General features: G+C 36.9%; 1 protein-coding gene across 2 annotated transcripts in view; it reads right to left on the bottom strand.

The window, feature by feature from the left end:
• LOC150074954 (transportin-3-like) overlaps window positions 1–21,848 on the bottom strand; it is a 742,971-nt gene that overhangs the window by 63,957 nt on the left and 657,166 nt on the right. For both annotated transcript variants that reach the window (XM_090388987.1, XM_090388988.1), the window contains one exon: window positions 16,997–17,153. In XM_090388987.1, coding sequence (XP_090245113.1) covers window positions 16,997–17,153 — 157 coding nt within the window. The remainder of the gene's footprint in view (window positions 1–16,996; window positions 17,154–21,848) is intronic.

The raw sequence follows: 21,848 nt of genomic DNA, 5'->3' as shown, positions 1-21,848 counted from the left end.
TGCAGGAGTATCTAGTAGTGGCATATGATGCAAAAAAGCAAGCTTATAAAGCATCGGCAAAAAAAAAAAAAAAAAAAAAAGTCCACATCACCTGTCAACTCCTTCCTTGAATTTATTCAAACTACCCACTTCCACATTACTTTGCCACATTATTGGAGCTTATTTTAGAGCTTGTATTGATTGATTTAGAAATTCTTGGTGCAAGAGCTACTGAGGCTAAAATGCACTTGGAAGGTTTTTTACAACAGTTTTTGTTTGTATTTGTATTTTTCTGCGAATAATTTTCAAGAGTCACGGAGTGACTACAGCTTACTGCAAAGATTATATTTGGTTTCATATTAGATTATAGAAATTTATTTCCCTGAGGAACTGAAAAAAGTCTGCTATGTTTTTTTTTATCTTCCAGTATGGTTTTGAGAGTGAGAAAGTGATGTTTGGTTATCAACTCTTTGAAGCAACTTTGGCATTCATCTGTAAAAGCTGGACATGTAATCAGTACATGTTCTACTGTTTGTTGTGTGTGACACATAGGACACAGAGAGGGATCTTCTCCTCGCAAAAGATGACAGTGGCTGAAATGACCATGTCCTATTCTTAACCTTGCAAGTATCACTTTGTCACATCTGTTTTGTTGTTTGCTGAATTTCCATGGTTGGAGTAAACTTTTAATTTGATGCAATTTGTTATTGTTTAGAACTCGCCATTGCTGTTGCCAGTGGTGTACCCAGTGCTGTTGCCAGTGGTAATTTTTTTCAGAAAGCAGAAAAATTCATTAATATGCTCTAGTGATATGGGTTGTTGAAGATTTGTTAAAGAAAGCAGGACTGATGTTCTGTCCTGTTGATAGAGGACAGTCAATAACAATATGCTTGACTGTTAGTTGTGCTGGGCAGTGTGCATGCTGAGGAGGAGGATCATCACCTGTTAATAGATGGACATGGGTCAGATGAGTATGCCCTATTCTTGCCTATGCAAGTACCACTTCTTCCCTTCTCGTTGTCTGGATGCTCAAATGCCAAAATTTTGTTTCAACTGGAAAAGTTTATTATTAGTCTGGGTGTGCCATAGTTCTTCCCACTGTACAAGGCATGCTGCTATGATGACGTCATAGTCAGAGGCTGGAACATGGACAGAGGTCAAATCGAGCTTTGACAGATTTTTGCAGATATATCTGCCAACTCATTCCCCTTTATCCTTGAATGGCTGGAATCCAACAAAAGTTCACTAATTGTAGAAGATGTTCAATTTTAAACAGCATCCTCCTGATTTGGTTTAAAATGTGGTGATTCATATAGGAGGGGTTTTGCATTGCTCTAACAGAGCTGAGAGAGTCTGGGTAAATTAAATATTTTGGAGATGGGTAAAGATTCAGATTTTCTATAGCAAATTTTATTCCATATAGTTCTGCAGAAAAGATGCTATACTTAGGTGACAGGGAAGCAGAAATGATAGCACAGGGAAACACTGCTGCTGCTGCTGCTCCAGTGGTTGAATGTGATTTGGACCTGTCAGTATATATTGGGGAAATCAACATAACTCTGAACATGGCTTGCATGGAGTTGTTTCACATTGAGGGTTGGTAGAACATTCTTATCCTGTTGAAGGAAAAATAAGTATCAAAGTTAAGTTGAAGAGGGGAGTTCAAAGTGGATGAAAGTAATTCATTCCATGTTGACTATCGTGAAGAGGAACTTTCCAACTCTGATATTCCAAAAAGCCGTAGGCCTACTGCCTTATTTTATTAGGTTTATTTCTATAGACATTAGGTAGTTGTGGATTGAGGAGGTATGGGTGAATAGGATGCAGACAGCAACTTTTTATTTTAGCTGCATACTTCAGTAGTAACATTTTTTTGTAGAGGTGCAAAAGGGATTCATGAGCTTCAATATATAGACTATGAGTTGGAGATGTCCTAAAGGTTGCAAGTGCAATCCATAATGCATTGTGTTGTATTGGATCCAGCCAGCGTAGTACATTCCTTTGAGCAGAACTGTACACTGCAGCACCATAATCTAAACGAGATCTAATCAATGCTTTATATAATCAGGAGAAATTCCTTCTACAGGGATAGAAGATTCTTGCACCCTTTCTCTTTAATACACTTAAAGAGAAAGGGTGCAAGAATTTTGCTGATGCTATTGAGGAAATGTTAGGTGTGTCGGAAACCTGCTAGCTTGGGAAGATTCCCAGACTAACAGATTAAAACTAGCCACAAGCAGAGGAGGAAGTGATTCTTGCACTGCTTCTATTGGAATGAGCAGCAGCCAGGAAAAAAGTTGTTGGAGATTTCAGGAACTGCTGGGAGTCATGAAACAAGTAAATACATGGGCTGTGTTAGAGTTACTAAGAGTAAGAACAGGAGCATGTATACTTGCATGTACACCAATGCTAGGAGTATAGTAAATAAATTCGATGAATTTGAAGTGCTGGTCCAAGACATCAAAGGTGGATATTACGCATTCACCTGTACTTGATAATAGGAGAGACTGCTTCTACAGGGATGGGATACACTTAAATAGAAAGGGTGCAAGAACATTTGCTGATGCTATCGAGCTGATGGGTCGGAAAACTGCTAGCTTGGAGGGGGATACAAGGACGAATAGTTTAACAGTAGTCGCAGACAGAAGTGAAGGTGTTTCTTGCACAACTTCTATTAAAATAAGTAGTGACCTGGAGCGTGGGGTGTTGGGGGTTTCAGGGACGAATGACAGTCATCCTGAAATAGGTGGGTATATGGGATGTGTTAGGGTAACTAGGAACAGGAGTACAAGCATGTATACCAATACTAGAAGTATAGTAAATAAATTTGATGAATTTACTATACTTCTAGCATAGTAAATCATATCTTAATTATTAATGAGTTCTGCATTCCTTATATCTCTGTGGTGTCACACAGATATAAGGAATGCAGAACTGAAATTTGGGGAGTACAATGTGTACAGAAAGGATAGGAAGGGAGGAGGTGTTATGCTGTTAATTAAGAAAAACATAAAATCAAAAGAAGTGCACCCAGTTGATATAGATGAACAGTGCACCGTTGAGTCAGTTTGGTGTGACATAAGCACTGCGAAAACAAAAATAAGAGTAGGAGTGTGTTATAGGCCTAATGACTTGAATGAGTACAATGAACAATTGTACAGAGAAATAGAGTGGGCTGGTAACTCAGAATGTCTTATAATGGGGGATTTTAACTTCCCAGATATTAACTGGAAATTGTGGGTTGGTCACTCGCACACTAGTCAGAATTTTGTGGATTTATTGGATGATTGTTTTCTGCAGCAGCATGTTCGAGAGGCAACCAGAGAGACTAATACTCTTGATCTGGTTATCGGCAGTGATCATTCGTGTATTAAGAATTTGCAGATAAAGGAACCACTAAGTGGCAGTGATCACAGTGTACTGATGTGGGATTTACTTAGAGATTTAATTACCAGCAGGGGTAAAGGAAAGGGTTTTTGCTTCCGTAAAGGTGAGTACAGTGGTCTCAGACAGTTTTTAAATTCTGTACAGTGGGATCAACTGACGATGTTACCAACAGTAAATTCTAAGTGGGAAGCATTCAAGAAATTAATCGCGGGTGCTACTAAAAGTTTTATATCTATTATGAAATATTGTTCAAGGTTTAGTCCTAAATGGTTATCAAATGAAGTAATGAGACTCGTAACAGAGAAGAAAAATGCATCAGATGCATATAAATTATCAAGAGACTCAGAAGCCTATGGCAGATATAAGCTAGTCTGTAATCAGGTCACAAAGGAGGTTAGGCAGGCGAAGGCAGATTATGAGAAATCCTTGGCAAAGGATGCTAAGAAAAACAGCAAGGATTTCTTTACTTATATAAACTCTAAAAGGAAGGGGATGAATCTGATTGGTCCACTTGACATCGATGGTTCGACTGTTTGATGATCCTGCTCAGATAGCAAACTGAATGAGTATTTTGAATTCACACATGAGGAATTATTAAGGTTTGAAAATGGCAGAAGGTTATCAAATTGTAGCAGGACACTTAATGATTTTGTAATAACTGAAAGCAAAGTGGAGGAGAAATTGTTGAAGTTAAACATAAGAAAAGCACCCGGGGTGGATGGGATCTATCCAGTTATATTAAAGGAGGCAGCAAAGGAACTAAGCAAACCCTTGGCCATAATTATGAGAGCATCTTTGGACTCAGGGGAGGTTCCCATGGACTTTAGATGTGCAAATGTATCCCCAATTCACAAAGGGGGGATCGAAGGGTGACAAGAGTAATTACAGACCAGTTCGTTTAACTTCTGTTCCGGGTAAAATAATGGAGTCACTGGTTAAAGATGCACTGCAGGATCATCTAGACAAGACTGCAGCAATAATTCAGACACAGCATGGGTTTGTTAAGGGAAAGCCTTGTCTGGCAAATTTGATTGGTTATTATGATGTGGTTACAAAGGAACTGGATGCAAAAAATAATTTTGATATCATATATTTGGATTTCAGGAGAGCTTTTGACACTGTTGCGCATGGAAGACTATTGTACAAATTGGAGAATGGTATTGTACAGAATGGTATTTAGGGTAAGTTGCTACAATGGATAAAAGGATGGTTAAGTGGGAGAAGACAGAGGGTGGTAATCAATGGGTGCTGCTCTTTGTGGACTAATGTTATTAGTGTTGTCCCACAGGGTTCGGTGTTGGGTCCACTGCTGTTTTGTATATTTATCAATGATATTGATGAAGGTATATCAGGCTTAATGACGAAGTTTGCAGATGATACAAAGGTTGGCAAGGTTGTTAATGACAGTAATGGCAGTGTGCTACTGCAACAGGATCAAGATAATTTGGGCATATGGGCTAAGAAGTGGCAACTGAAGTTTGACATTGACAAATGCAAAGTACTGCATATGGGTATAAGTAACCCGAGAAAAAAGTACCAATTCTGTAGTACTACATTTAAGGTGGTAGAAAATGAAAAGGACCTGGGAGTAATTGTACAGTCAGATATGAAATTTTCTGAGCAATGCAGACAGGCTGCCAGGGCAGCTCATGGGGTTTTGTCAATGATATATAGGAATTTTGCTAGCAGGGAAAAGGAGGTGATTATCCCTCTGTATAAGGCAATGGTCAGGCCACGGCTTGAGTACTGCGTACAGGTCTGGAGGCCTCATTTTAGGAAGGATGTAGATTTGCTTGGGCGTGTACAGAGAAGGGCAACAAGATTGGTGAGGGGAATGAAGGGATCCTCTTACCAAGAGAGGCTTAAATTCTGCAAATTGCAGTGGCTGGAGACTAGGCACCTGCACGGTGATCTGATTGAGGTGTATAAGGCCTTGAATGGGTTGAGCACGCTGAATTCTGATGGGATCCTTGCACTTGTTCAGATTACGAACCTAAGGGGGCATAAATTCAAATTAAGAAAAGACAGATGTAGAATAGATGTGCGGAAATTTGCCTTTAGCCAGCGGGTGGTTAATTGCTGGAACAAACTTCCATCTGTCTTTGTGGAAGTTGATAGGTTGAATAAATTTAAAGAGGAACTGGACAGGCATTTGGAGGGAATGGTGTGATTTTTTTTTTTTTTTGGCTGATGCTCCATAAGCTCATACACTTGCTTTCTTGCATCACATACCATGCCGCCACTACTACTACTACTACTAGTATGGGATATCAGAGACATAGTGTCACACAGATATAAGGAAGACAGAATTGGAATTTGGGGAGTACAATGTGTATAGACAGGATAGGAAGGGAGGAGGGGTTATGCTATTAGTTCAGAAACACGTAAAATCTAAGGAAGTGCATCCAGTTGACATAGATGGATAGTGCGATGTTGAGTCAGTTTGTGTGACATAAGCAATGGGAAAGCAAAAATGAGGGAAGGAATTTGTTATAGGCCTAATGACTCTGATGAGTACAATAAACACTTATATAGAGAAATAGAGTGGGTCAGTAAATCAGAGTGTCTTATAATAGTAGGTACCCATGGACTGGAGATGTTAAAATGTGACCCCAATTCACAAAGGAGGATCAAAGGGTGACACAAGTAATTACAGACTCCTTAGTTTAACCTGTGTTCCGGAGAAATTAATGGAGACACTGGTTAAAGAAGAACTGCAGGATCATCTAGACAAGACTGTAGTAGTAGTAGTTAAGACACAGCATGGGTTTGAAAAAGGGAGGTCTTGTCTAACCAATTTGATTGGATACTATGATTTCAGGAAAGCTTTTGATACTGTTGCACATGGAAGACTATTGTACAAACAGGAGCAGTGTGACCAATCTGACTAGTCACATGAAGTGGTCACAAAGGTTATTTGTTATTTGGTTTTTTTTTTTTTAGGAGCATTAGCAACTAAGGCCATATTGCTCCGGAATATGCGGTGGTCATTCCCTGACCTTTCCGCATCCTCCGTATTTGGTGGTGACGGGCTCGAACCCCGGTCTAATCAAGAAGCGTGTGCTACGCACTGCTGCTCCTTCCCACCTGGCTACGGAGGCGGTCACAAAGGAACTGGATGCAAAAAATAATTTTGATATCATATTCTTGGATTTCAGTAAAGCTTTTGATACTGTTGCACATGGAAGACTATTGTATAAATTGGAGCAGTATGGCATTAAGGGCAAATTGCTACAATGGATAAAAGGATGGTTGGATGGGAGAAGACAGAGAGTAATCAATGGACACTGCTCTTCGTGGACTAATGTTATTAGTGGTGTCGGTGTTGTGCCCATTGTTGTTTTGCATATTTATCAATGATATTGATGAAGGTATATCAAGCTTAATGTCTAAGTTTGCAGACGATACAAAAGTTGGCAGGGTTGTTTATAATAGTAATGTCAGTATGCTGCTGCAACAGGATCTGGAAAAGTTGAGCAGATGGGCTGAGAAGTGGCAACTGAAGTTTAACCTTGACAAATGCAAAGTACTGCATATGGGTAGCAGTAACCCCAGAGAAATGTACCAACTGTGTGGTGTTACACTCAGGTAATGGAGAATAAAAGGGACCTGGGAGTAATTGTGCAGTGAGATATGAAGTTTTCTGAGCAGTGCAAAAAGGCTGCAAGTGTAGGTCATGGGGTCTTGTCAAAGATATACAGGAATTTAGCAAGCAAGGATAAGGAGGTGTTTATCCCCTTGTATAAGGCAATGGTCAGGCCACACCTTGGGTATTGTGTACAGGTCTGGCAGCCTGATTTTAGGAAGGATGTAGAGTTGCAAGAATGAGTACAGAGAAGGGCAACAAGACTGGAGAGGGGAATAAAGGGGTGCTCTTACGAAAAAAGGCGTAAGTTCTGGAAATTGTAGCGGCTGGACTAGGCACCTATGAGGTGATCTGATTGAGGTGTATAAGGCCTTGAATGGGTTGAGCACACTGAATTCTGATGGGATTGTTCCACTTGTTCAGATTACAAACCTAAGTGGGCATAAATTCAAATTGAGGAAAGACAGTTGTTGAATAGAAGTGAGGAAATTTTCCTTCAGCCAGCTAGTAGTTTATTGCTGGAACAAGCTTCCATCTGTTGTTGTGGAGATGATAGCTTATATAAATTAAAGGAAGAAGGGGACAAACATTTGGAGGAGATAAAGAGGTTTTTTTTTGTTGGCTGATGCTGTATAAGCTTGCTTATTTGCATCACCTCTACTAATGCTAATCAATGCAACGAGGTACAGTCTGCTCCCCAAGACAAGGTGGATAAAGCTGTTAGCATATTGAACTTTTTCTTTTTGAGTTATCGAGAGAGAGAGAGAGAGAGAGAGAAAAGATGAAACCTATCATGAAATATATCTTGGCTCATCCACACATTGTTGTTTGAGAAATATTTAACTGGCAAAGCATTTTAATTAATATTTTTAAATGATCTACGCTTTTTTGGTTTTCCTATAACAAGCAAAGGCCATTTATGACTACTGCTGGCATTAGCACATACCATTATAGTGATGCGATCGTTTTGAATCTTATCCTGGTGCTATACATTTAGTCATTGAGGCTTTCCAATTAATGCCAGTCCAAAATTTAAATTTGTTCAACCATCCAATTCTAGCCTTGAATGAAGGATCTCTGCCTAGTTTTTTTTATTGATTTTAATGGCTTTTACGATTATTATAGGTCCCGACAATGGAATTCTTTGGCTATGTTTTTGAAAAAACCATTGAAACATTGCAATATCCAATTGTTCATTTTTAGCAATCTTCATTGTTTTAAGACTTAACATTACTGTTGGTGGTTTCTATTTTCAACATGTGTTTTTTATTTTGTCTGTATCACACTCTGTATCATTTACTGTTGTTCTTCCCATTCAATAAACCAATGCTATACTTGTAGCAATTTCACATTTTCTTAGACAATTGATTATTTAAATTTTTTGTGATAATCCCAACATTACTCGTTTACATTTCTCTTTCATTTCAATGGGTTTACTAAATAAAAATTATTGAAATTTGAAACAAGAGGTTAAAGAACAACTGTATACAGTGAGTTGTAAACAAAGACTGAGTGACACGTGGTGCCAATATCAGATTGTATTACGGTGCAGTGGGGTTACTTGATGGCTAACAGAGCCTGATGGTAAATAGGGTGATGGATAATCGAAGTTCTACTGTATTAGGCATGTGTGTGTCCTATCCTTAATCTGGCAAGGGTTACTTCTTTTCAGACATCTCTTTCACTAGATTTCCATTGCTTTAAAACTAGTTTAATTGGAAAAATTTATTATGAGTTTGCTCACTCTATATTCTTTGGCACTGTTTCTCGCTGTTCTCTTTAATGTTGTCTGTAGTCCATATATGGTATTTTGGTAGTTGAAGATATGGTGCCTGTTGCTGTTTTTGCAGCATGGTCAGCTTGTTCATTTCCTCTAATTCCTATATGTTCAGAAATTCAACAAAATGTAATGTTTTTTTTTCTTTTAAGCTCGTTCAGGGTTACTTCAATTTGTCTCAGAGTTGGATGGAAATTTGTTGTGTCGCACTGTATTGCTTGTATTATACTGAGAAAGTCTGTTAAGATCAGACTATTGCTGCCATAACTTTTAAGTAACTTTTGCTGCCATATTCGGTATACTGCTAACTTCACTGCTTGCAGTTCAGCTGTAAAGATACTATATTCGGTTGGGAGAACTTGTGTTATGGTGGTATTACAGAAAATTGATGCGACGTCTACTTTTGTATCGGTTTTTGATTTGCATATATTGTGGATATTTCTCTAGATAGATGGCATGTAGTTGTTGAAAGTTGTTTCCTGGCAGGGATTGTCTTCCCCAAGTACGGAAGTAGGTATCACAGACTGTCTTGGTGTGTTTTGTATGACAGCTAGTTTGTTAAAATCAAGAGACCAAACTGGAAGTAGCTCCTTGATGTGCATGTTTGCTGTTGGATGTATTCTGTACATATTTTCCAATACTGGTGTTTATAATGTTTTGTGCACAGGATAATCTGGAATACACTTTACTTTAGCTGCATAAGATAAAAGTTGTACTTGCCTCTTGAAATGGAGAGGTGGTTCATAGGCTTCAGCATAGATTTTGAATTGGGGAAGTATGTTATGCTCCTAGGGCTATGGTAGTGCATTATGGTGTACAGGGTCTAACCATCTTAATGCACTTGGTCCTGCAGAGCTGTAAACTGGTGCCCCGTAATCAAGTCTGGATCTTATCAAGGTTCTATACAGATGTAACAAAGTATACCTGTCTGCTCCCGTTGTTGCAGATATAACTTTCAGAATATTTAATTTCTTTACACAGTTTGTTCTAAGATGTTTTATATGATCCAAAACTGTCAGTTTCTTATCAAGGGTTAATGCAAGAAAAATTGTACTGGATGTTATTGTTCTCCGAGCTTTAGTTCTGGGTCTGTGTATAAGTTTCTTTTCCGACAAAAGTGTATTCCTGCTGTCATTTGCTTAGAGAGTTGAAAGCCATTATTTTGGGTCCATGCTATTACTTTATTGATTGTTGATTGTAATTGATGCTCTATTGATTGCATATTTTGCAAGTGACAGGAAATGCTGAATTTGTCAACACAGAGTGCTGTTTCTACGGTATTTGGTATTTCTTTAGTTATTGAGTTGATTTTTATGGCAAACAGGGTAGCACTGAGTACTAATCACTGTGGTGGTACTCCTTCTTGTACAAAGACCTGCAGCAGTGTGGTTAGTATCCTAACTTGAAAAGTTTGTTGCTGAAAAAAATTTCGGATATATATTGGTAGATGTCCTTTCATTCCAAAGTTATAAATGTCTCTAAGTATTCCATACCGCCATGTTCTGTAACATGTCTTTTCAATATCAAAACATCATTACTAAGTGTTGTTTTCTTATGAAAGCATTTCTTATACTATTTTCTGCTGTTAGCATTAAGTCTAAAGTGGACCTGTTCTTTCGGAAACCACACTGAGCAGAGCTTAGTAGATTGTGGGTTTCTAAGAACCACATTATCAGGCATTTACCATTTTTTCAAGTATTTTTCCAATGCAGCTAGTTAAGGCTATTGGGCAATAGTGATTTGGATTTGTTGGATCTTTATCTGGTTTTTGAAAGGCTAAGGCTATTGCATGATGCCATTGATTCGGAAAGGAATTTTCTAGATATATTCGTTATACAAGAGGAGCAACGATATCAATGATTTCTCATCTAATTGTTGTACCATCATGTATACTATTTTATCTGGACCAGCTGCGCTTTGCCTCATTTGTGAAATGGCCTTGTGAAGTCTCTGAGAGTGAATGGTTGGTTATAGGAATTCATTACTTTTACTGGAGAAATTCAGTTTATATGTTTCTGTAATTGATTTATGTTTTTGGAAAGCTGGTTCATACAAACTACTGCTTGATATTTTTTCAAAGGTTCTACCAAGAACATTTGCCATATCTTCAGGTTTTGCTATATCTTTTCAATCCATTTTATAAAAGGAGGAGAAATTCTTTGGTATTTTTTTGTTTACTTTATTTATTTTGTCTCAAACCTTCTGTGTTTTTCTAGTGATTGTAGATGCAAAATGAATACAAGATTTTTTCTTACTGATCTTAGTAATGAAGATAAAGTGAAGATATATTTCACTGCCAAGTCAACTGACACCTGTTGGATTTGTGGCTTGCTCTTCTAACATGGCCAGCTGTTTATATATTTCCCAGTTTGCCTTATCTAATCTCCACTTTGGAGTTCTTTCTGGTTGACAAAGGGTTGGTTTGTTTAAATTAATCTTTACTGGATAATCACTACCTAGTGGATCATTGTGAACTGCACACTCCAGTAGAGGGTATATTGATGGAACGCAAATAGTAAGGTCTATTGCTCTGCTAGTTCCTGTGGGTGTCCCGTCATTTAAGAGTATTAAGCTGAGCTTATCTAATAGATTTTCTAGAATTTGACCTCTTTTATCTAGGTTGTCACATTTCCCAATAGAGGATGATGCCCATTAATATCTTGCATGATACATAAAGGAGGTGGTATTTGGACTACAAGGTCTTCTAGTTCTGTATAACTCACACCTTGGTTTGGTGGTAGGTACATGGAGGCAACTATTATGTGAAAGTTTACTACAGTGCATACTGCTATGACCTCTAGATTAGTCCGCAAGGGAACCTGTTGTGTAGATATACTGGAATTTACTAGGATTGCTAATCCACCATGTGCTGTGCTGTTTGTAATCCTGTATTTTCTGTATTTATTGTAATGTTTTAGTGATATTTTATTCTGAGGTTTAAGATATGTTCCTTGCAAACATAGACTATTTGGACTGTATTGTGCTAGGAGATTGTGGATATCCTCAAAGTTGCTGTGGAATTGTCTACAGTTCCAATGTAAAAATGAATTCATTCAGCATGCTTTCTTGCATGTTTTCTTGAGATTGTTGCTCTGGGGTTCTCTGTTTTTTGTCTTCCTCTTTTAGGGAAGTATGGCTTTCCAGTATTCATCTCTTCTTCTGCAAAAATTTATAGTATTGTTTCTTCTGTCTGATTCTTTTCTTCTTCTTCCATGTTTTCCGTTTTTAGTCCCATTTAGTGGTTCTATCTTGTTTTATGGATTTTGTTGGTTTTTCTAGTTGGTGGTATCGTAATGGGCATGTTTATTGAGCGTTCTGGTTTTTGTTTTGGGTCAATGAGCAGCAAATGAGCCCAATCTGGCATGGATTTTTTTTGGCAGAATCATTACTTCTGTCTTTGTTTCTATTGTTTTAAAAGTTTGTGTTACTTGTGCACATGATGGTCTATTTGTACACTGTGGTTGTATCTTCCACTCTTCACATTTTTTTGAGTAGGCATTATGTTCTTCTCTGCAGTTGGGACATCTTGAATTTTGTGCTGTAGTCTTGCTGTGTGTGTGTTCTTGCAACTCGAAGTTTGCAGATGATACAAAGGTGGGAGGGTTGTTAATAACAGTGTGTAATTGCAGCAGGATCTAGAAATTTTGGGCAGATGGGCTGAGAAGTGGCAACTGGAGTTTAACATTGACAAATGCAAAGTACTGCATTTGGATGGAAGTAACCCAAGAGGAATGTACCGAGTTGTACTACACTTAGGGTGGTAGAAATTGAAAAAAAAAAAAAAAAAAAAAAAAAAAAAAACACACCTGGGAATAATTGTGCAATCAGATATGAAGTTTTCTGAACAATGCAGACAGGCTTCTAGAGCATGTCATGGGTTTTGTCAATAATATACAGGAATTTTGCTAGTAAGGAAAAGGAGGTGATCATCCCTTTGTACAAGGCAATGGTAAGGCCAAGCCTCGAGTACTGCATATAGTTCTGGAGGCCTCATTTTAGGAAGGATGTAGAGTTACTTGAGTGTGTGTATACAGAGAAGGGCAACAAGATTGGTGAGGGGAAGGAAGGGGCCTGTTACCAAGAAAGGCTTAAGTTCTGCAAATTGCAGTGGCTGGAGACTAGGCACCTGCGAGGTGATCTGATTGAGGTGTACAAGGCCTTGAATGGATTGAGTGCTGAATTCTGGTGGGATTCTTCTGCCTGTTAAGACTTCAGCTAAGAACTCAAATCCAAAATCGAGTATAAATCTGACAGCTGAGCAGTTAATATAAATGTTGGTATCCCATTAAATATAAATAGGATGACTTGTCAGATATGTAAATTGAATTGTATTACTAGGATTTAGAGTCAAAATTTTATTATCTTTTGTACATATGTAAATATTTACTTCATTTTTTTTTTTTTTTTTTTTTTTTTTTGCTGGTTTCCAGGTTTGGGCGACCTGGGGACGGGATTGCTGGCACCCGCCGGTATTGCACTATCTCCGGTGGGTGTGGGATTTGTGCCCATGGCACTAAAGGTAATAGTAGACCCAGGCTTGGCTGCTTGTGCCTGGGGGCAGGCAGCGGCTGCCTGGGTGTTGGCTGCTCCCTGGTGGCAAGGTGGACATACACAAGCGATAAAAAGCTTGCTGAGTTTCTGCACCACCACAGACGTGCAAGGTGGAGACGGGCTAAGGCCTAGGAGCCACCCTTGATACAGGTAAAACACACACACACACACACACACACACACACACACACACACACACACACACACACACACACACAACCACATTCATATACAGGCATACCTCGAATAACGAATAGGATGCGTTCCACGAAATTATTTCGTTAAGCGAAACTTCGTTTTCAGAGGTAAAAATACTATGGCCAGAATAGGGATATGTTCCTACGTAAAGAAAATGAAAAGCTTTTTTTTGAACAAAGAAAAGTTTTATTAAATAAACAGTCAACTTACATACAAAGTGAAATCACATTTTAAAATATGAGTCTAAAGTTGATTGCTTATGCTTTTTTTCTCTTTCATTTAACAATTGCCTATATGGAGTTATTGCATTTAACACTGATCGCTTAACAATAAAACTTCTTCCTAAATCAGGATCATTTTCACTAAAAAAATTTAAAACGTTTTCAATGTCATTTAAGCACCTTTTTAAATCTTTGGTTGTTAACACTTTTTCGGCAGGAACTTCTTTAACTTCGTCTTCATTATCTTTGTCTTCGTTGCTAACAAGGTTTTCTAAATCTTCCACTGAAAAACCATCATCTTCTGCATTCAATAAATTTCTAACATCCTCTTCATCAACATTTTCGAAACCTATTGATTGAGCCATCTGGATAACTTCATTTCTAATTTCTTGGATGTTATTTTCTTCTTCTAGTACAACTTCTGGCCATATTTTGCGCCAAACTCCATTTAAGCATTTCTTAGTGACTTCTTGGAAAGAATGTTTTCAATTGCGTTTTTAATGATGTAGTTTTTCCAAAAAGTTTTAACTGTCATTTCCTCTTTATCCTCTAGTTCAGTTAAATTGCTTAATGTTCGGCGCAGATAATAAGCTGTAAATGATGCTATTACTCCCTGATTAGAGGCCTCCGTAGCCGAGTGGGCAGGAGCGGGAGTGCAGTAGCACACGCTCTTTGAGTAGACCAGGGTTCAAGCCCCTGACTGCTGAATACGGTCGATCTGCCAACCCGCACTGGACCAGCGTGGCAGATTATGGTCCATTTCCCTCAGCATGAATTGTTGAGGAGGCTTCCACCCTGCAGTGGGTTGATAATGGCTGCACTTTACTTACTTACTTTTATTACTCCCTGATCCAATGGTTGAATCAGGGAAGTTGTGTTTGCTGGAAGAAACACAACTTTGACAGGAATGCATGTGACCAACGTGTTAAGATCATTAGGATGTCCCGGAGCATTGTCTAACAACAAAAGAGCTTTTTCTTCAAAGTTGTTTTTTTGACAATACCGTTTTACTTCAGGACAAAAGTGGTTAACAAACCAATCAGTAAATAACTCCTTGGTAACCCACGCTTTTCTATTTGCTTTCCATATTACAGGTAAATTCATTTTTATGTTACCTTTTAACGCCCTCGGATTTTCTGAATGGTAGACTAATAACAATTTTAATTTATAATCGGCAGAGGCATTTGATCCAAAGAGTAACGTTAAACGGTCTTTGGCTGCTTTGAACCCAGCAGCTGATTTTTCTTCAATAGAAATGAAGCTTTTTTGTTGGTAGTCGTTTCCAGAACAAACTGCTTTCGTCAACATCGAACACCAAATTTGGTGGAAATTTTTCACGTTCAATTATTTCCTTTAGTTTTTCTGGAAACTTCTCCTGTTAATTTTACACTATGAATCCTGGCCCGTTTTTTAAATTTCTCGAACCAACCACGAGAAGCCCCAAAGGTTTCCGTAATTTCTTCAGTTTGTTTAGATTTCAGGTGATTAAACTGGAATATTTTTTATGTTAAATGGGGCTTGAAATTGTGGACTTCGTTATATCGAAGCTTCGTTATCAGAGGTAACGTTAACCGAGGTATGCCTGTATAATATAGTATATATATATTCTCTGTAAGTTCTTGTATATAAAATGTAAAGAATTGTGTGTACAAATAAATGGAAAAAAAAAAAAAAAAAATGGAATGCCTGTTGAGATTACGAACCTGAGGGGACATAAATTCAAATCGAGGAAAGACAGATGTAGAATAGATGTGCGGAAAGTTGCCTTTAACCAGCGGATGGTTAATTGCCAGAACAAACTTCCATCTGTCATTGTGGAAGTTGATAACTTAAATAAATTCAAGGAGGAACTGGACAAACTTTTATAGGGAATGAGTGTGTAAAATTGTTTTTTTTTTTTTTGGGTGATGCTACATAAGCTGATAACGCTTACTTTCTTGCATCACATGATTCCATTACTATCATGATGGCTGGTCCTCTATAGGTGCGTTACCGATTATTGTTCATTTTTAATATTTTCATTAAAGAACTTTTAATGCATCCATCCCCATCCTTTAGACCTATTAAATTCTTTATTTCTATAATTTTGGCCTTTATGCAGAAATCTCATCCCTCCTTATGCATTAATACATGTCCAACCATTAATTTATACTCAAGTTTCACAATTTTATTTTGTGTAATTTATCTTTAATTTTGTCATTAACAAATATTTCCTATTCTATACTCTTTTATTTCCTTCCTTTTTTATCTTTTAGGTTTGGTAATATGTCCTGAATACTGCACCCTTTCTCCAATGCGTAATCCACCCACACGAATCTTATATTATTAGTGTTACAGTTACTGATATTATTATTGTTCTATGTTAATATTATATATTTACACACCCATATACATATATATATATTGAGGATAATAATAAAAAAGGTAAATCAATCAAATAATACCATTCAGGGATTTAGGAATGCTAAGGATTAAAAAAAAAAAAAGTTTTTCTTCTTACTATCTGCATGTTTCTCTTTGTGTTAACTTAAATTTCATTGGTTAATTAATTAATTATTTATTTTTACCATATCCATCACATGGGGGCACCACATATTATCTTGATGACTATTATGGTTACTATATTATGTCCGTTACTATATTAGTATAGTTACTATATTATGTCCTGGATACGGTAAATATGTAGTATGTATTATAAATTTAATCTTATTGTAATCATTAAATTACATTCTCTGTCGGGTCAAAGATGATTAATATATGCTTACATTTATAATTTTCTTACTTTTGATTCTAAAATTTCCTAACCATTTTTAATTACTATATTTGGTTTATATTTCGTTTAGATTTAAATTACTTAGCATATATTGATCATTACAGAAACGGAGAACTTCTTGTCGTTTTTTGCCTTCAGTCTGGGTGGTTGGCCCCAGTTGAAGTCATCTGGATTGTCGGTAAAAAGCGATAATAATCATTTTTTTTTTTTTTTTTTTTTTTAAAATCCTTAGCGTTCCTAAATCCCTGAATGGTATTATTTGATTGATTTACCTTTTCTATTATTTTCTATTATTATCCTTTATATTTTATACACATTATGGTTGTAATGAATGATTGCTCTGCAACTTATTAGTTAGACGTTATAATTATTAATTTTTTATTACTAATATAAATATATATATATATATATGTATGTAACTAGATATACATGTGCTTATGGTTTACTAAATAAATATAGGATACATGCTTAAAGACTAAATCAGTAAATAAAGACATGATTCCTAACATTGTCTGTTTCTATACCTCATGAATACGAGTCCCTTTAACTAGATCATTAAAAAATTTCATAACAGCAGTATTAGCATCTTTGTGATCTAATGTACAAGCAACCAGGCCACAGTGAAGTACTGACTTTAAAACTGGATTCTGAAGAAATGGTACCGGTGCTCTCTGAAGAAATCTAAAATGAATAGAAAAATTAAATGTCAATTAGTATATTCAGCTGTTATATCAAATTATAATTATGCAAATATAAGCAATATGCACATAAATTAAAGTATTTTAAGTAATAATTATTTCAAAATATTGTACTGTAAAATATGATCACAAGCTAGAAAATACCTGAAGACTACCATATTAGAGTTAAAGGGAAAAAGGTTCTTTGGTTAACTTTATTCAAACCCAGGACTATGGAATTTAATGTTGCAAGTTCAAATGATACAGTTAGCTATGAAGTTGAGGGAGGAGGGGGTCAAATTTATGATCAGCTGCCTCAGGGGCAGAAATAAACTGTCCAGGCAATTAGCTTCATTTCAGTTTCCAGAAGTTGATTACACTATTACAACAATACAAAGATCGACTTCTCAAATCAAAACAGATTTATACTTATATATGTTATTTAGAGGAATGCCTAGAAATTTTAATTTAACTAACCTATTTTAGATCGACTAGCTAGCTTAAATGTGTGGCAAACTCCCAATGTTTACCAATGTCTTAGCACAAACACTTCCCAGACTATTGCTGAAATTAAAAATTTGTGTATTACTAGATGAGACTGACTCACTGAGGAAGTGAACTGGTACACTGTAGCAAAAGGAAACTAGACTGTCATGGATTCATGCATTAGGTATCAGAAACAACTATCAAATGCACACTGCTCTGGTTTAAAAGGATATAGTTTTACTGGGGAACTACTCCATTAGTTTTACTCCATTGCAACAGAAATTGAGAATTTATTTTAATAAAGGTAAGTGGACTAGCAAACCATGGATGGCATCTGTCTGGAGAGAAAATTTATGACACAAAAAACTATTTACTAGACTAATGAGTATATCCACATGAGAACCATGTTATTAAATTACAAAAAATAAATGGACCACACTCTATGTATATTTGAAAAATTAAATAGTTCACTGATTAGGAATGGAAAAGGATTCCAACATAAAACCATGTTCACTTCACTAAACAAAAATTGCATTAAAGTCAACATTTTGAAACTGCTTTGGGATTTCATTATCAAGGCTAACTACTATGTTGTGGCACTAAATGGATTCTTCTAAGGATTTTTCAAGTTGTCTCAAAAGAGATCAGTCACTTCCACAGCATGGTAATTTGTTTTGATAAATTGAATCCCAGAGTGGATTCAAAGCACTGACATTAATACAATTTTATTGTGAGAATTTAACATGCTTTTGGTAGGAAACCTTTTCACTCCTTGTATTAATAAATCATTTGATACATCAAATATCTATGAAATCAACTCTTTTTAATTTTTGTACTTTAATTATCTCCATGTAATATCTTTCATACAAACAAAACTTTAAATTTTTGTAAACATTATGGTTATCTTCTTTCTTTGTGCTGCTCTGTGAATTTGGGTAAGGTGATTTACGTGTTGGTCTTTGAAACTTCTATATAGATTAAAGTAAAGAATAAACTAAAAAAAAAAAAAAAAAAAAATCAAAAATTGAAAAGTGGAAATCCTCCTCAGCTCAATTAAAAAAAAAACCACTTAAATATGTACATTTGAACAGCTTTGTCTTTTGTGGTCAGCATGATAATCGAGAACCAGTCGCCAATCATTGTTTCATTCCACCAACCTTGATTGACATGGTATGGTCCAAATTCTTGATGTGCCTTAATAGGTCATGCTAATATGAGAGTACACATGAATGGTTGAAGAATTTTGAGCTTGAGGGACAGATATGTTTATTGAAAATTTTTACCATATTTTGATTAATTAACACATTAAACTGTGTTAGATAAATAGTTTAGTACAGCAGCAGAATCACATTCCCTAGACTATTTTAAATTCTGCTAGTGATTTGTAAATTAATTAAGACTTATTATTCGTACCACTATTGTATCAGTGCTTTGGTGTGAATATCGTAACCTGTAACAAGTAATGCAGTGGAACACTAGAGTTCAATTGTGATATATAAGTAGCTCAAAGGTTCTAATCATTCGGTAGGCACTTTTATTTCGAATTTAACTAAGAAATTTTACTTTTTGGTAAGGGCATAACTAATTTAAGGCTGCTATCACAACAATATAGTGTATATGAAAGTAACGTATACGAACTTGAGAGGATAAGGTAAAAAGTAAAAATGGGAGCATATGTATCACCGCATTTAAGAATCTATTAGCTTAGTGTAGTATCGTCAATCAATTAATTTTCATTGTTGATCAATTAAATCATATCTAAACAGAAATCATGCCCCAGCTACAACAGCAGAACAATTGACACAAAATAGCGTAAGTGCTGTGGTGTGGCTTGTGGGAGAACTGAAGAGGACGATTCTCCTATGAAACATGGCCTAACAAAACGTGCAACTTGTGCAATGTTTACATAATACTCCCAAGGGAATGTCTATGTGTGTATTCAGTGCAGATAATGTGTAAGAAATTAGGTGCCAACTCAGCATGCTATTGGGCATTTATAAGAGTTTGAAGAGTAGGGTAGATACCCTCGAAGGATTTAAAATGGGGGCTCACCAAGCCCCCAATTAAAAATAACTCATTCTTTTTAATTTCTCTTTGAGATGTCTGGAGTGATGAGCAAAGGAGAGTTTGTCATCTATAATGACTATAATGATACCGAGGTAATTTCAGTTTTTTGCTGATTTTATTTTTTTCCTGTAGTACCTGATTTGTTTTCATTTCCAAGTTGTACCTAGAGTTTCCTTTTAGTATTGCTAAATCATTAGCATATGCAATGAATTTAACATTGGGATAGGCCATATTGCTCCAGGGATATGCAGTAGTCATTCCTTGACCTTTCCACATCCTCCATATTTGGTGGAGAGAGAGCAAGAGAGAGAGAAGGGAATCACCAAGAAGAGAAGAATGATGATATCCAGCTCAGGACCCTGTGTGTGCCAAGCCCATACTCACCAGATGTGAGCCCCTGGTATATCAGGCTCAATGTCCAAGTTTGCAGATGTTACAATTGTTAGCAGGGTTGTTAATGAAAGTAATTGTTGTTTGTTATTTGGTTTTTAGGAGCATTAGCAACTAAGGCCATATTACTCAGGGATATGCGGTGGTCATTCCCTGACCTTTCCGCATCCTCCGTATTTGGTGGTCATGGGCTCGAACCCCGGTCTAATCAAGAAGCGTGTGCTATGCACTGCTGCTCCTGCCCACCTGCTACGGAGGCGCCAATGAAAGTAATGACAGTATGCTACTGTAACGTGATCTATAAAAATTACACAGGCAATTGAAGTTTAACATTCACAAATGAAAAGTACTGCATATGGGTAGCAGTAACCCCAGAGTAATGTTTTTTTTTTTTTTTTTTTTTTGATTTGGTAGTTGTTGGCGCATCGGCTTCTGTGGCCATATTGCACCTCCCAGGGTTTTTGCAGTACTTTGATCCAAGCCCGAGGCGGGAATCGAACCCGCGACCTTTGGGTTGCCGGGCAGGTACTTTACCCACTCGGCTAGCCCGGTCGGCCCAGAGTAATGTACCAACTGTGCAGTTCTACACTCAGGGTAGTGGAAAATGAAAAAGACCTGGGGGTAACTGTGCAGTGAAGTTTTCTGAGCAGTGCAGACCTGTCCCTATTCTAACTTCTAATTCTAATATCAGTTCTAATATGTTTGGTGCAAGAGCACATCATGGGGTCTTGTTAATGATATACAAGAACTTTGCTAGCAGGGATAAGGAGTCCCATTGCACACACTTCTACTCTTTCTAAAGTAACGGAGAAATCAATTAGCCACCAGTATGGATTCCACTGATGTTGATACCCTGATGAAATACTGGCTAATGGTACTGATTTTCGGGAAAGATTGAAGAAACTCGTGCAATTGCACTTGACATTTTAGGGGCTTTTGATCGCGTTTGGCACAGAGTGTCTATTCACTGGGGGGACGATAGTAGGCAGCTCTTTGTCTTCTAACTTCTCCACTAATGCAGGTTTTCTACAAAGTTTAGTTTCTATCTCTCTCTCACTCTTTTTCCTCTTGTATATTAATGGTCTTCTTCCACTGACTGGAAATCAAATCCATAGTTTTTCTGATGACAGCACATAGCATTCCACTTCTGGTTTGAGGAACCTTGCCCTGTAGAAACAGCTTCAACTTCTTGAATATCCACAACCAATTCCTTAAATGCTAATCTCCAGATAATTCTCCAGTGGGACAAAGACAAACTTGATTCAGTCTTATATCTCGCAAAAAAGGGATTCTTCATGGAATAATGTTCTCACATCTGGGATAAACTTTCTCAAGCTTTAGAATCCACACAAAAGACAGCAGTTAGGTTAATTAATGACCCATCACATACAAAGTCTCTCCACACTGTTTTTGCTGCATGCTTTTCTATAGCTACTTCGATGGGTGCTGGTCTTCTGAATTGGCTTCTATAATTCTCCCCACCCCTACAAAACAGTTTGAATATGTGCTACATCCTTTTACTGTCCAACTTCTCTCACAACCAACTTTTCTTCTTCTTCCTCATCTATTCTTTCAAATTCCATTTTTTTAGAATTTGAAGGAAAACCTCCCTTCACGTGTATTTCTCGAAAATTACAATCTACAGAAATTCAAGTATAATGTCAACAAGTATTTTCTTTCATCTTCTCAACCTTTAAACCATGCATGGTACCAAAGTACTATAGGTTCTAATACCTTTCATGTTTGGGATTTTAAT

The sequence above is a fragment of the Mastigoproctus giganteus genome, chromosome 14 (genome assembly GCF_048544385.1).
Source record: "Mastigoproctus giganteus isolate SK-2022 chromosome 14, ASM4854438v1, whole genome shotgun sequence".
In the NCBI taxonomy this organism is placed as follows: Eukaryota; Metazoa; Arthropoda; class Arachnida; order Uropygi; family Thelyphonidae; genus Mastigoproctus; species Mastigoproctus giganteus.
This window is presented reverse-complemented; position numbering and strand designations above follow the sequence as displayed.